The 15488-nt window shown below is 45.1% G+C and overlaps 1 protein-coding gene across 1 annotated transcript in view; it reads right to left on the reverse strand.

The window, feature by feature from the left end:
- Nucleotides 1–13377, reverse strand: part of galr1b (galanin receptor 1b) — a 128120-nt gene extending 114743 nt beyond the window's left edge. Inside the window, exon 1 of the mRNA XM_045708679.1 lies at nt 12302–13377. Coding sequence (XP_045564635.1) covers nt 12302–12625 — 324 coding nt within the window. The 5' untranslated portion in view covers nt 12626–13377. The remainder of the gene's footprint in view (nt 1–12301) is intronic.
- Nucleotides 13378–15488: the final 2111 nt, after the last annotated feature.

Here is a 15488-nt window from a genome sequence, read left to right on the forward strand (position 1 = left end):
TTTTGGGCCCTGTGGCTCTGTTGGGCCCTGTGGCTCTGTTGGGCCCTGTGGCTCTGTTGGGCCCTGTGGCTCTGTTTCGCCCTGTGGCTCTGTTGGGCTTAGTTGCTGTGAGCGCTGCTGTCGGTCCCAGGATCCCTCCAGATTCCGCAGAGGGGAAAGTGGCTACTCATAGCAAGCAAGTAGCAAACCTACACAAGCTACTGGGGAATCCACGCCCGCCTACTTTTTTCGTTTTCTTCTACCCCAGTAGCCGGACGGCGCTCTGGTCTGGTGGCAATGTCGCCGCTGTGTCGGTTCTCCACAGCCGACTGGCCGGTGCTCAGCAGGTCTCCATCCCCGAAGGGGTCTCCCCCTTCCCTGGAGAATGTAGCGGTTCTCGACCCAACCAACCAGCCATGGAGATACGTCACTCGCCGTGGAAGTCGAGCAACAGGGGTTTACTTGGAGATGATGAGCCCGGACCTGACACAGACCAGAAACAGCTTTGCCTCCCTAGATCCAGAGGTTCCAGAGCCTTCTTCCTTGGTGGCTTCCCATTCAAGATCAGATCCAGAGGTACCTGCATCTTCGTCCTCTGTTCTGTCTCCCTCTCCGGTGGCTTCTACCTTGGGTTCAGATCCTCGGTGTTCCCACCATCATCAGACCGTGAGGCTGCCTGAGAGACCGGCCCATTTAAAATCGCCAGCTGTCATCATAGGCAGCTCTATGGTGAGAAACAGCTTGGTTCTCAAGGCATAAACCCTGTGCTTCCCAGGCGTACGAGTACAGGACATCACAAGGCTGCTTCCGACTGTTCTACGACAGCTGACAATGTCATAGTCCACGTGGGGTCAAACAACATCAGGAGGGCTAGCTCGGAACATCTGAAAATTGATTTAAAAGAACTGATTTTAGCATTAAAAGACTCCAAAAAACAGCCAATCATTTCAGGTCCAGTACCATCGTTGGGCCACGGATGTGAAAGATTCAGCAGACTGCTGGCATTACACATCTGGCTAAAAGACTACTGTACCTCTGCTGGAGTCACTTTTATTGATAACTTTGACACCTTCTGGAAACAGAAGATACTCTACAGAAATGACTGTAACGAGGGTCGTATAAAGGGGACCAAGGCGCGGTGTGTAGAGTGCTCATATTTACTTTAATGATAACACTTAAACAAAACAACAAAACGACAGCCAACAGTTCCGTCAGGTGAAACTCACAAAACGGAAAACAACTACCCACAAAAACCCCAAGAAGGAAAAACCCTACTTAAATATGATCTCCAATCAGAGGCAACAAGGACCAGCTGCCTCCAATTGGAGATCAACCCCCCAAAAAAAACAACAACATAGAAATAGAAAACCTAGAACACAATCATAGAAATAGAAAACATAGAAAAACACAAAACACCCCCCCTGTCACGCCCTGACCTACTCTACTATAGAAAATTACATCTTACAAGGGTCGGGACGTGACAATGACGGAGTCCATCCAAATCATCTTGGCTCCTGGACTCAGTCCACGCATTTCGAGGCTGCGTCAGATAATTCCTACCATTGTGACAATGAGTCGTCATAATGCTGCATTAATGTACATTACCCTAGGAGCGTTGGCAGACACAATGTAAGTAACCTAATTTATGTCCCTCTAATTGCCCTGAATACCTTTGTTGATCCTACAGCTATTGTATGCAGTAATCATGAGCCTATGAACCAGAGTTATACTGTTAGCACTGAGGCGGTGTGCAATAAGTAGGAAGATCACTGTGTGCAACTCACCCTGCACAATCAAATCTACTTCTGATAAGCTTCCCAGTAAAGCAGTAAAAGCAATCAAGCAACCCAGAAAAGTGCTAAAAATAGCCCACATTAACATATGCCGCCTGAAAAACAAAGTCCATGAAGTCAATAACTTGCTTGTAACAGATGACATTCATATTCTGACTATCTCTGAAACTCACTTAGATAAAACCTTTGATGATACAGTGGTAGCGATACATGGTTATAACGTTTAAAGAAAAGACAGAAACGCCCCCGTTGGCGGTGTTGCGGACGATATAAAGAACCACATTCCTGTAAAGCTTTGAGATAATCTAATGTTAAATACTGTTGAAGTAATATGGCTACAGGTTCATCTGACTCACCTAAAGCCCATTCTGGTGGGAAGCTGCTATAGACCACCACGTGCTAACAGACAGTATCTGGATAACATTTTTTTTAAAACGTAAACCTTTATTTAACCAGGTAGGCAAGTTGAGAACAAGTTCTCATTTACAATTGCGACCTGGCCAAGATAAAGCAAAGCAGTGTGACACATACAACAACACAGAGTTACACATGGAATAAAACAAACATACAGTCAATAATATAGTAGAAAAATAAGTCTATATACAAAGTGAGCAAATGAGGTGAGATGAGGGCCATGGTGGCGAAGTAAATACAATATAGCAAGTAAAACACTGGAATGGTAGATTTGCAGTGGAAGACAGTGCAAAGTAGAAATAGAAATAATGGGGTGCAAAGGAGCAAAAACAAAAACATAAATACAGTAGGGGAAGGGGTAGTTGTTTGGGCTAAATTATAGATGGGCTATGTACAGGTGCAGTAATCTGTGAGCTGCTCCGACAGCTGGTGCTTAAAGCTAGTGAGGGAGATAAGTGTTTCCAGTTTTAGAGATTTTTGTAGTTCGTTCCAGTCATTGGCAGCAGAGAACTCGAAGGAGAGGCGGCCGAAGGAGGAATTGGCTTTGGGGGTGACCAGAGAGATATATACCTGCTGGAGCGCGTGCTATAGGTGGGTGCTGCTATGGTGACCAGCGAGCTGAGATAAGGGGGAACTTTACCTAGCAGGGTCTTGTAGATGACCTGGAGCCAGTGGGTTTGACGACGAGTATGAAGCGAGGGCCAGCCAACAAGAGCGTACAGGTCGCAGTGGTGGGTAGTATATGGGGCTTTGGTGACAAAACGGATGGCACTGTGATAGACTGCATCCAATTTATTGAGTAGGGTATTGGAGGCTATTTTGTAAATGACATCGCCGAAGTCGAGGATCGGTAGGATGGTCAGTTTTACGAGGGTATGTTTGGCAGCATGAGTGAAAGATGCTTTGTTGCGAAATAGGAAGCCAATTCTAGATTTAACTTTGGATTGGAGATGTATGATTTGTGTGTCTGGAAGGAGAGTTTACAGTCTAACCAGACACCTAGGTATTTGTAATTGTCCACGTATTCTAAATCAGAGCCGTCCAGAGTAGTGATGCTGGACGGGCGAGCAGGTGCAGGCAGCGATCGGTTGAAGAGCATGCATTTAGTTTTACTTGTATTTAAGAGCAGTTGGGGGCCACGGAAGGAGAGTTGTATGGCATTGAAGCTCGTCTGGAGGGTAGTTAACACAGTGTCCAAAGAAGGGCCAGAAGTATACAGAATGATGCCGTCTGCGTAGAGGTGGATCAGAGACTCACCAGCAGCAAGAGCGACATCATTGATGTATACAGAGAAAAGAGTCGGCCCAAGAATTGAACCCTGTGGCACTCCCATAGAGACTGCCAGAGGCATATCAACAGAGAAGTATACTTTCTGGGTGATATAAATACTGACTGGCTCTCATCAAGCTGGCCACTCAAGAAAAAACTTCAAACTGTAACCAGTGCCTGAAACCTGGTTCAGGTGGTCAGCCAACTTACCAGGGTAGTTACAAACAGCACAGGAATGAAATCATCAACATGTATTGATCGCATCTTTACTAATGCTGCAGATATTTGTTTTAAAGCAGTATCGAAATCCATAGGATGTAGTGATCACAATATAATAGCCACATCTAGGAAAACCAAAGTTCCAAAGGCTGGGCCTAATATAGTGTATAAGAGGTCATACAATACGTTTTGTAGTGATTCCTACGTTGATGATGTAAAGAATATTTGCTGGTCTGTGGTGAGTAATGAGGAGCAACCAGACACTACACTTGACACATTTATGAAATTGCTTATTCCAATTACTAATAAGCATGCACCCATTAAGAAAATGACTGTAAAAACTGTTAAATCCCCTTGGATTGATGAGGAAGTCAAAAATTGTATGGTTGAGAGGAATGAGGCAAAAGGTATGGCAAATAAGTCTGGCTGCACAACCGATTGGCAAACGTACTGCAAATTAAGAAATCATGTGACTAAATAAAAATAAACTATACTATGAAACAAAGATAAATGATATAAAGAATGATAGTAAAAAGCACCTTAAATGACATTTTGTGGGTAAAAGCCAACTTGGCTCCATCACTCATTGAGTCAGATGGCTCATTTATCATAAAACCCACTGATGTTGCCAACACAATTAATACTTTTTCTCACTGGCAAGATAAACAAACTTAGGGATGACATGCCAGCAACAAACTCTGACACTACACATCCAAGTATATCTGACCAAATTATAAAAGACAAGAATTGTACTTTTGAATTCCGTAAAGTCAGTGTGGAAGAAATTCCTTAAAGTCAGTGTGAAAAAATTATTGTTGTTTTATCAACAATGACAAGCCACCGGGGTCTGACAATCTGGATGGAAAATGGCGGAAATGAGGATAATGGCGGATGGTATTGCCACTCCTATTTGCCACATCTTCAATTTAAGCCTACTAGGCATAATTTAAGCCAATTTAAGCCAAAGTGTGTGCCCTCAAGCCTGGAGGGAAGCTAAAGTCATTCCGCTACCAAAGAACAGTAAAGCCCCCTTTACTGGCTCAAATAGCCGACCAATCAGTCTGTTACCAACCCTTCTGGGAAAAATTCTGGGAAAAATTGTGCTTGACCAGATACAATGCTATTTCACAGTAAACAAATTGACAACAGAATTTCAGTACGCATATAGGGAAGGACACTCAACAAGCACGGCACTTACACAAATGATTGATGATTGGCTGAGAGAAATTGATGATAAAATGATTGTGGGGGCTGTCTTGTTAGACTTCAGTGCAGATTTTGACATTATCGATCATAGTCTGCTGCTGGAAAAACATATGTATTATGGCTTTACACCCTCTGCTTTAATGTGGATAAAGAACTACTTGTCTAACCAAACACAGAGGGTGTTCTTTAATGGAAGCCTCTCCAACATAATCCAGTTAGAATCAGGAATTCCCCAGGGTAGCTGTTTAGGCCCCTTGCTTTTTTCAATCTTTACTAACGACATGCCACTGACTTTGAGTAAAGCCAGAGTTTGTGGATGACTCAACACTATACACATCAGCTACTACAGCGACTGAAATGACTGCAACACTCAACAAAGAGCTGCAGTTAGTTTCAGAGTGGGTGGCAAGGAACAAGTTAGCCCTAAATATTTCTAAAACTAAAAGCATTAGACCCTAAACCTCAACTACATCTCGTAATGAATAATGTGGAAATTAAGCAAGTTGAGGTGACTAAACTGCTTGGAGTAATGCTGGATTATAAACTGTCATGGTCAAAACATGTTGATACAACAGTAGCTAAGATGGGGAGAAGTCTGTCCATAATAAAGCACTGCTCTGCCTTCTTAACAACACTATCAACAAGGCAGGTCCTTCAGGACGTGGTTTTGTCGCACCTAGACTACTGTTGAGTTGTGTGGTCAGGTGCCACAAAGAGGGCCTTGGGAAAATTGCAGTTGGGTCAGAACAGAGCAGCACGGCTGGCCCTTAAAAGTACACGGAGAGCTAACATTAATGACATGCATGTCAATCTCTCATGGTTCAAAGTGGAAGAGAGATTGACTTCCTCATTACTTGTTTTTGTAAGAGGTGTTGACAAAATGAATGTACCGAGCTGTCTGTTTAAACTACTAGCGCACAGCTCGGACACCAATGCATACCCCACAAGACATGCCAAGTCCAGAACAGACTATGGGAGGCGCACAGTACTACATAGAGCCATGATTACATGGAGCTCTATTCCACATCAGGTAACTGATGACAGCAGTAGAATCAGATTTAAAAAGCAGGTAGAAATACACCTTATGGAACAGCGGGGACTGTGAAGTAACACAAACATTTTTTTTTTAAATCCAAGATGGCATAGCAGTAGGATGTGTGTGTTTGTCTTTGTCTTATCCAGTGTTTTATCCCGTGTAAATAGCCGGTCTTTTTCATATATATCTTAATCTCACTTTCTATATACGAACTAAATATACTTTCCTGCAACCCGCCTCACCCAATGTGGTACGGATCTGCTATTTTTATTCCTTATAACTAGAACTTCCATCAGGAGCTAGACAGCTAACTAGCTACTAGTCTTTGTTAGCCGCGGCTAGCGGTCTTCACCTTTTTCTTGGTCACCAGCCAGCCTTAGCTCGGACAACACCAGCCAGTCTGCACAGCGCGATATCAACCCAGAGCATATCGGACTGCTTCTCTCTACCACATCACCGGATTCCTGCCGCTCTGGATCATTACACCGGATCATCGCAGCTAGCTAGCTGCAAACGAGTGGCTACTGTAAGCTAATGCCTCTATCCCGAAGCAAGCACCAGCTAGCCTTGAGCTAGCCTCGAGCTAGGCCCACATACCAGCTAATTCTAGGGCTACAATACCTCCTTTACCAATTGGCCTGGACCCTTTATTGTCGACACGGAGCCCCGCCGATCCATTCACGACTGGACTGCCGACGTTATCGTCCGAGGTTGTCTCAACAGGCTATTCTGTTACGATGTCGCCTAAGAACCGTCTACTAGCCCCGGCCCGCTAGCTTTTCTGAACGCTGTGTCCCCTGCTCGCCTAGCGTAGTAGTGACTACCAAACAGCACCCTAACTCACCTATTGCTGCTCTTTTGACCCTATGATCACTTGGCTACACAGCTGATGCCCCCTGGACTGTTTCAATAACACGGTACCTCATTTTGTTTACCTGTCGGCCCCAGCCTCGAACTCAGGTCCTGTATGTACCTAACTGATTCGCTCTGCCCTTTCATCGCCATTCACCCGTTGTTGTCTTAGCTCTCCTGATCAACACCTGTAATTGCTTTATGCCTCTCTCTAATGTCAATATGCCTCGTCTACTGCTGTCTTGGCTAGTTTTTATTGTTTTATTTCACTGTAGAGCCCTCAGTCCTGCTCAACATGCCTTAGATAGCTCTTTTGTCCCACCCCACACACATGCGGAGACTTCGCCTGGCTTAACTGGTGCCTCCAGAGATGAAACCTCGCTCATCGTCACTCAACGCCAGGTTTACCTCTACTGTACTCACATCCTACCATACCATTGTCTGTACATTATGCCCTGAATCTATTCTACCACGCCCAGAAATCTGCTCCTTTTATTCTCTGTCACCAAAGCACTAGACAACCAGTTCTCATAGGCTTTAGCCGTACCCTTAGCCTACTCCTCCTCTGTTCCTCTGGTGATGTAGAGGTTAACCCAGGCCCTGTATTCCCCAGTTCCACTCCTATTCCCCAGGCACTATCATTTGTTGACTTCTGTAAACGTAAAAGCCTTGGATTCATGCATGTTAACATCAGAAGCCTCCTCCCTAAGTTTGTTTTATTCACTGCTTTAGCACACTCCACCAACGGTGATGTCCTAGCCATGTCTGAATCATTGTTTAGGAAGGCCACCAAAAATTCTGAAATTTCCATCCCCAACTCCAACATTTTCCGCCAAGATAGAACTGCCAAAGGGGGTGGAGTTGCAATTTACTGCAGAGATAGTCTGCAGAGTTCTGTCATGCTAACCAGGTCTGTACCCAAACAGTTCGAGCTTTTACTTTTAAAAATCCACCATTCCAGAAATAAGTCTCTCACTGTTGCCGCTTGTTACAGACCCTCCTCAGCCCCCAGCTGTGCCCTGGACACCATATGTGAATTAATTACCCCCCATTTATCTTCAGAGTTTGTTCTGTTAGGTGACCTAAACTGGGATATGCTTAACACCTCGGCCATCCTACAATCTAAACTAGATGCCCTCAATCTCACACAAATTATCAAGGAACCTACCAGGTACAACCCTAAATCCGTAAACACGGGCACCCTTACAGATATCATCCTGACCAATCTGCCCTCTAAATACACCTCTGCTGTCTTCAACCAGGATCTCAGCGATCACTGCCTCATTGCCTGTGTCCGTAATGGGTTAGCGGTCAAACGACCCCTCTTCATCACTGTCAAACGCTCCCTAAAACACTTCAGCGAGCAGGCCTTTCTAATCGACCTGGCCCGGGTATCCTGGAAGGATATTGACCTCATTCCGTTTGTAGAGGATGCCTGATAATTCTTTAAAAGTGCTTTCCTCACAATCTTAAATAAGCATGCCCCATTCAAAACATTTAGAACTAAGAACAGATATAGCCCTTGGTTCACTCCAGACTTGACTGCCCTTGACCAGCACAAAAACATCCTGTGGCGTACTGCATTAGCATCAAAAAGCCCCAGCAATATGCAACTTTTCAGGGAAGTTAGGAACCAATATACACAGGCAGTTAGAAAAGCAAAGGCTAGCTTTTTCAAACAGAAATTTGCATCCTGTAGCACAAACTCCAAAAAGTTCTGGGACACTGTAAAGTCCATGGAGAATAAGAGCACCTCCTCCCAGCTGCCCACTGCACCGAGGCTAGAAACACTGTCACCACTGATAAATCTACAATAATCAAGAATTTCAATAAGCATCTTTCTACAGCTGGCCATGCCTTCCACCTGGCTACCCCTACCCCGGTCAACAGTTCTGCACCCCCCACAGCAACTTGCCCACGCCTCCCCATTTCTCCTTCACCCAAATCCAGATAGCTGATGTTCTGAAAGAGCTGCAAAATCTGGACCCATACAAATCAGCCGGGCTCGACAATCTAGACCCTCTCTTTCTAGAATTATCCGCCGCAATTGTTGGAACCCCTATTACTAGCCTGTTCACCCTCTCTTTCGTATCGTCTGAGATCCTTATAGATTGGAAAGCTGCCGCGGTCATCCCCCTCTTCAAAGGGGGTGATACTCTAGACCCAAACTGTTACAGACCTATATCTATCCTACCCTGCCTTTATAAAGTCTTCGAAAGCCAAGTTAACAAACAGATCACTGACCATTTTGAATCCCACCGTACCTTCTCCGCTATGCAATCTGGTTTCCGAGCTGGCCATGGTTGCACCTCAGCCACGCTCAAGGTCCTAAACGATATCATAACCACCATCGATAAAAGACAATACTGTGCAGCCGTCTTCATCAACCTGGCCAAGGCTTTTGACTTTGTCAATCACCACAATCTTATTGGCAGACTGGACAGCCTTGGTTTCTCAAATGACTGCCTCGCCTGGTTCACCAACTACTTCTCTGATAGAGTTCTGTGTGTCAAATCGGAGGGCCTATTGTCCGGACCTCTTGCAGTCTCTATGGGGGTGCCACAGGGTTCAATTCTCGGGCCGACTCTCTTCTCTATATACATCAATGATGTCACTCTTGCTGCTGGTGATTCTCTGACCCACCTCTACGCAGACGACACCATTCTGTATAATTCTGGCCCTTCTTTGGACACTGTGTTAACTAACCTCCAGACAAGCTTCAATGCCATACAACACTCCTTCCGTGGCCTCCAACTGCTCTTAAATGCAAGTACAACTAAATGCATGCTCTTCAACCGATCGCTGCCCACACCCGCCCATCTAGCATCACTACTCTGGACGGTTCTGACTTGTGGACAACTACAAATACCTAGGTGTCTGGTTAGACTGTACACTCTCCTTCCAGACTCACATTAAGCATCTCCAATCCAAAATTACATCTAGAATCGGCTTCCTATTTCTCAACAAAGCATCCTTCACTCATGCTACCAAACATACCCTCGTAAAACTGACTATCCTACCGATCTTTGACTTCGGCGATGTCATTTACAAAATAGCCTCCAACACTCTACTCAGCATATTGGATGTAGTCTATCACAGTTCCATCCGTTTTGTCACCAAAGCCCCATATACTACCCACCACTGCGACCTGTATGCTCTCGTTGGCTGGCCCTCGCTTCATATTCGTCGCCAAACCCACTGGCTCCAGGTCATCTATAAGGCTTTGCTAGGTAAGGCCCCACCTTATCGCAGCTCACTGGTCACCATAGCAGCACCCACCTGTAGCATGCACTCCAGCAGGTATATCTCTCTGGTCACCCCCAAAGCCAACTCCTCATTTGGCCGCCTTTCCTTCCAGTTCTCTGGAATTGCAAAAATCACTGACTGAAGCTGGAGTCTTATATCTCCCTCACTAACTTTAAGCATCAGCTGTCAGAGCAGCTTACCGATCATTGCACCTGTACACAGCCCATCTGTAAACAGCCCACCCAACTACCTCATCCCCATATTGTTATTTATTTTTTGCTCCTTTGCACCCCAGTATCTCTACTTGCACATTCATCTTCTGCACATCTATCACTCCAGTGTCAATTGCTAAATTGTAATTATTTCACCACTATGGCCTATTTATTGCCTTACCTCCCTAATCTTACTACAGTTGCACACACTGTATATAGATTTTTCTATTGTGTTATTGACTGTACGCTTGTTTATTCTATATGTAACTCTATGTTGTTTGTGTCGCACTGCTTTGCTTTACGGGGAGGCAGGGTAGCCTAGTGGTTAGGGCGTTGGACTAGTAACCGAAAGGTTGCAAGATCGAATCCCCTGAGCAGATAAGGTAAAAATCTGTCGTTCTGCCCCTGAACAAGGCTGTTCCTGCTGTTCCCTGGTAGGCCGTCATTGAAAATAAGAATCTGTTCTTAACGGACTTGCCTAGTTATATAAAGGTTCAAAAAAAATAACTTGGCCAGGTTGCAGTTGTAAATGAGAACTTTTTCTCAACTGGCCTACCTGGTGAAATAAAATGAAAAACGTAGACCTGTGATAACATAAGCACTACACACATATTTTGTGTTGTGTAAATATGTGGTAGTGGAATATGGGCCTGAGGACGCACACTTAGTGTATTGTGATTGTGAATTCCGTAATGAATGTATTGTAATATTTTGACAATTGTATAACTGCCTTCATTTTGCTGGACCTCAGGATGGGGATCCATAATAAATAAATAAATAAATAAATAAAGTATGGTAGCAGGTGCCAGGTGCACTGGTTTGAGTGTGTCAAGAACTGCAACGCTGCTGGGTTTTTCAAACTCAACAGTTTCCCGTGTGTATCAGGAATGGTCCTCCACCCAAAGGACATTCAGCCAACTTGACACAACTGTGGGAAGCGTTAGAATCAACATGGGCCAGTATCCCTGTGGAAAGCTTTCGACACCTTGTAGAGTCCATACCCCGACGAATTGAGGCTGTTCTCAGGGAGAAAGGGGGAGCAACTCAATATTAGGAAGGTGTTCCTAATGTTTTGTGCATTCAGTGTATATTTCTGCTACCAGTCACTTTTCAGCCCTGTTTACATGTATATATTACCATTAGTATATTACCATCCGTATTTATATATTCCTGTGAACTGTCACTTTTCAGCCATGTTTGACTGACGATTGGCTGAGTTAAATTGATGATGAAAAGGGGGCTGTTTTGTTGGACTTCAGTGCGGCTTTTGACATTATCGATCATAGTCTGCTGCTGGAAAAACGTGTGTTTTATGGCTGTGTGTACCTTCCTATCACGCCTACACTGACACTCTTACACACACACACACACACACACACACTCACTCACCACCACCACACCCACTCAAACTACCCCCCCACCCACACACACAACATAAATTATACCAAATTTTAGTTCTGGGTTAAAAACAACAGGATTTTAGTTCTGGGTTAAAAACAACAGTATTTTAGTTCTGGGTTAAAAACAACAGTATTTTAGTTCTGGGTTAAAAACAACAGGATTTTAGTTATGGGTTAAAAACAACAGTATTTTAGTTCTGGTTTAAGTGACACAGTATTTTAGTTCTGGGTTAGTGACAGTATTTTAGTTCTGGGTTAAGCGACAATATGTGAATTGTAACAAATAACAACCAAAGCAGTTTGTCGAAGTAGTCCAGTCTGTAGTAAACCATATGAAGGACTATTTAGGGCTGTCAGAAATTCTAGCCCTCTTAACCCAACACCGCACGGGGTAAAAAACTGTCACGCAGCCGGGTACAAAGAGCACTGACACACGCGCAGGTTTTCCGGAGCGCAGTGGTGCCGCACATTCGCACTTTATTCTCGCTCACAGCATTTATTGCCGCGCTTGGATGAAAAACATTAGCATTAAAGCCCAATAAATGTCATCATGCGTCATTGTGTCATTTTCCATTATACAGGAGAGTGTTACAACCTCACTAATGTACACCTTAACCTGTGTGTAAAAGGCAAGCGTTTGACAGTTTCTCTACTACAGAAGAAAAGTTGTCTTACCTTCGCATAGCAGCATATGATCAACCCCAACGGCAACAGATATCCAATGACTAAAATCGTGACTTTGTAGGTGTGTTTGGAAGCGCTTGCGTACCACGCTTCCCAGCAGAACGAACTGTTTGGCGCATCCGGATGGTCAGTAAGTATCTGGTGTTGCGCCACTGGTATAGAGAATATGAACGATAGCGCCCAAATAACACAGACCCCAATGAGGGCGTTCCTCCTGTTGCGAATGCAGGGGGACTTCTTGGAGTGTACAACAGCTATGTACCTGTCCACTGACATGGCAACAAGAGTGAAGATGCTCACCAGCATACACACCATCACCAAATAGTGAACACATTTACATAAAAAGGCTCCAAATATCCACTCGGGTAGGGAGTATATAGTAGCCTGGAACGGGACACAAAATAGCAGAAACAATATGTCCGCTATACTTAAATTGAGGATAAAAATGTTTGTCGTACTTCTGTTACGCCGGGCCTTGATTTTCCCTATTACTATAATCACTAGAGAGTTCCCGACGACACCCAGGAAAAATATACATCCAAAAATTACGGGAACAATCACCGCCTCCGCACCACCGTGGTCTTCTTCACCGGCCCCCACCGTCAGGTTGCCGGTGTTTAATAACTCGGTCCAGACGCGGCGTCCTCGTCCAGACGTTCCAGGAGTTAAGAAATGACAGCGCTGCTATCTCCGGAGAAAGTGGTGATTTTTGTCCAGAGCCTCGCATGGTAGACAATCTGGTCTATGTATCACACTCAGTCCAGTAACACTGCTGTGTCAAGTTCCAGATGTTGAATTTAGGCTACTTTTACGCATCGTTTAGAGGAAACTGTTATGCGTTTATCCACTTGTGAGAAAGCCGCCAACAACAAGTGAAGGCTTGGTCTCCCGATACGCGTCTTCGACGGAACACACTAACGATAGCCTGGCTATGACAGATACAGTATAGGCTAACCCAGGCAGTCATGAAGCGATAAAATGAAACCATGTGCTGTCCAAAACCTCGCCGAGCTCCTTATAGTAACAGGAACATGGAGACCTTTCAGCGCTGGTTCCTTCTGCTGTAAAAAAACCCTAATGGCATAATTAAGCAATAAGAAACGAGTGGGTGTGGTATATGGCCAATATACCACGGCTAAGGACTGTTCATAAGCACTACGCAACGCGGAGTGCCTGGATACAGCCCTTAGTCTTAGTATATTGGCCAATATAAGACAAACCCATGAGGTGCCTTATTGCTATTATAAACTGGTTACCGACAGGTTGACAAACTACTGTGGAGTATATCTGGAGATCATTATACCATGGAGCTGAAAGGGTTTGAGTGAAACACTGTGAGATGTGAAGATTGGAAAGAAAAGAAAAACCTATAAATACCAGACCCTCGGCTGCAGCGGTCTCTGATTCAGACCCTCGTCCTGTAACCTTGGTACCGGCTGCAGCGGTCTCTGATTCAGACCCTCGTCCTGTAACCTTGGTACCGGCTGCAGCGGTCTCTGATTCAGACCCTCGTCCTGTAACCTTGGTACCGGCTGCAGCGGTCTCTGATTCAGACCAGTCCCTCGTCCTGTAACCTTGGTACCGGCTGCAGCGGTCTCTGATTCAGACCAGTCCCTCGTCCTGTAACCTTGGTACCGGCTGCAGCGGTCTCTGATTCAGACCAGTCCCTCGTCCTGTAACCTTGGTACCGGCTGCAGCGGTCTCTGATTCAGACCCTCGTCCTGTAACCTTGGTACCGGCTGCAGCGGTCTCTGATTTCTATCATGGCTGTTATGTTATATAACGTTTCATTTCATTGTCTGACATCATTTAAAAAAAAATATATATATATATATATATATATATATATATACAATTATTGACAATAGCCAGTGTTATTAATATTTGTGCTAACTCAAATCTTGCATATTTGACAGAGATAAATCCTTGGATAAAATACTACGTGGAAAGACGAAAGTATCACTTGGTTGGATATCCCACAAACAAAATCACTGCCCCTAGGATGGTTTTGATCTTCTATGAACCCCTGCATGTCATGTGTGCTCCCTCGCCGGTCTCTCTAGGTCACCATGCTGCTCGTTATGGCGCACACACCAGCCACCATCGTTACGTGTGTCAGCGCATCTTGACACTCACCTGGATTTCGTCACCTCCCTGATTGCCTGCCCTATATATGTCACCCCCCTTTGGTTCCTGCCCTGTATATGTCACCCCCCTTTGGTTCCTTCCCTATATATGTCACCCCCCTTTGGTTCCTTCCCTATATATGTCCCCCCCCTTTGGTTCCTTCCCTATATATGTCACCCCCCTTTGGTTCCTTCCCTGTATATGTCACCCCCCTTTGGTTCCTGCCCTATATATGTCACCCCCCTTTGGTTCCTGCCCTATATATGTCACCCCCCTTTGGTTCCTGCCCTATATATGTCACCCCCTTTGGTTCCTGCCCTATATATGTCACCCCCCTTTGGTTCCTGCCCTATATATGTCACCCCCTTTGGTTCCTTCCCTATATATGTCACCCCCCTTTGGTTCCTGCCCTATATATGTCACCCCCCTTTGGTTCCTGCCCTATATATGTCACCCCCCTTTGGTTCCTGCCCTATATATGTCACCCCCCTTTGGTTCCTGCCCTGTATATGTCACCCCCCTTTGGTTCCTGCCCTATATATGTCACCCCCCTTTGCTTCCTGCCCTATATATGTCACCCCCCTTTGGTTCCTGCCCTATATATGTCACCCCCCTTTGGTTCCTTCCCTATATATGTCACCCCCCTTTGGTTCCTGCCCTATATATGTCACCCCCCTTTGGTTCCTGCCCTATATATGTCACTCCCTTTGGTTCCTTCCCTATATATGTCACCCCCCTTTGGTTCCTGCCCTATATATGTCACCCCCCTTTGGTTCCTTCCCTATATATGTCACCCCCCTTTGGTTCCTTCCCTATATATGTCACCCCCTTTGGTTCCTGCCCTATATATGTCACCCCCCTTTGGTTCCTTCCCTATATATGTCACCCCCCTTTGGTTCCTTCCCTATATATGTCACCCCCCTTTGGTCCCTTCCCTATATATGTCACCCCCCTTTGGTTCCTGCCCTATATATGTCACCCCCCTTTGGTTCCTTCCCTATATATGTCACCTCCCTTTGGTTCCTGCCCTATATATGTCACCCCCCTTTGG

The sequence above is a fragment of the Salmo salar genome, chromosome ssa26, assembly GCF_905237065.1.
Source record: "Salmo salar chromosome ssa26, Ssal_v3.1, whole genome shotgun sequence".
In the NCBI taxonomy this organism is placed as follows: domain Eukaryota; kingdom Metazoa; phylum Chordata; class Actinopteri; order Salmoniformes; family Salmonidae; genus Salmo; species Salmo salar.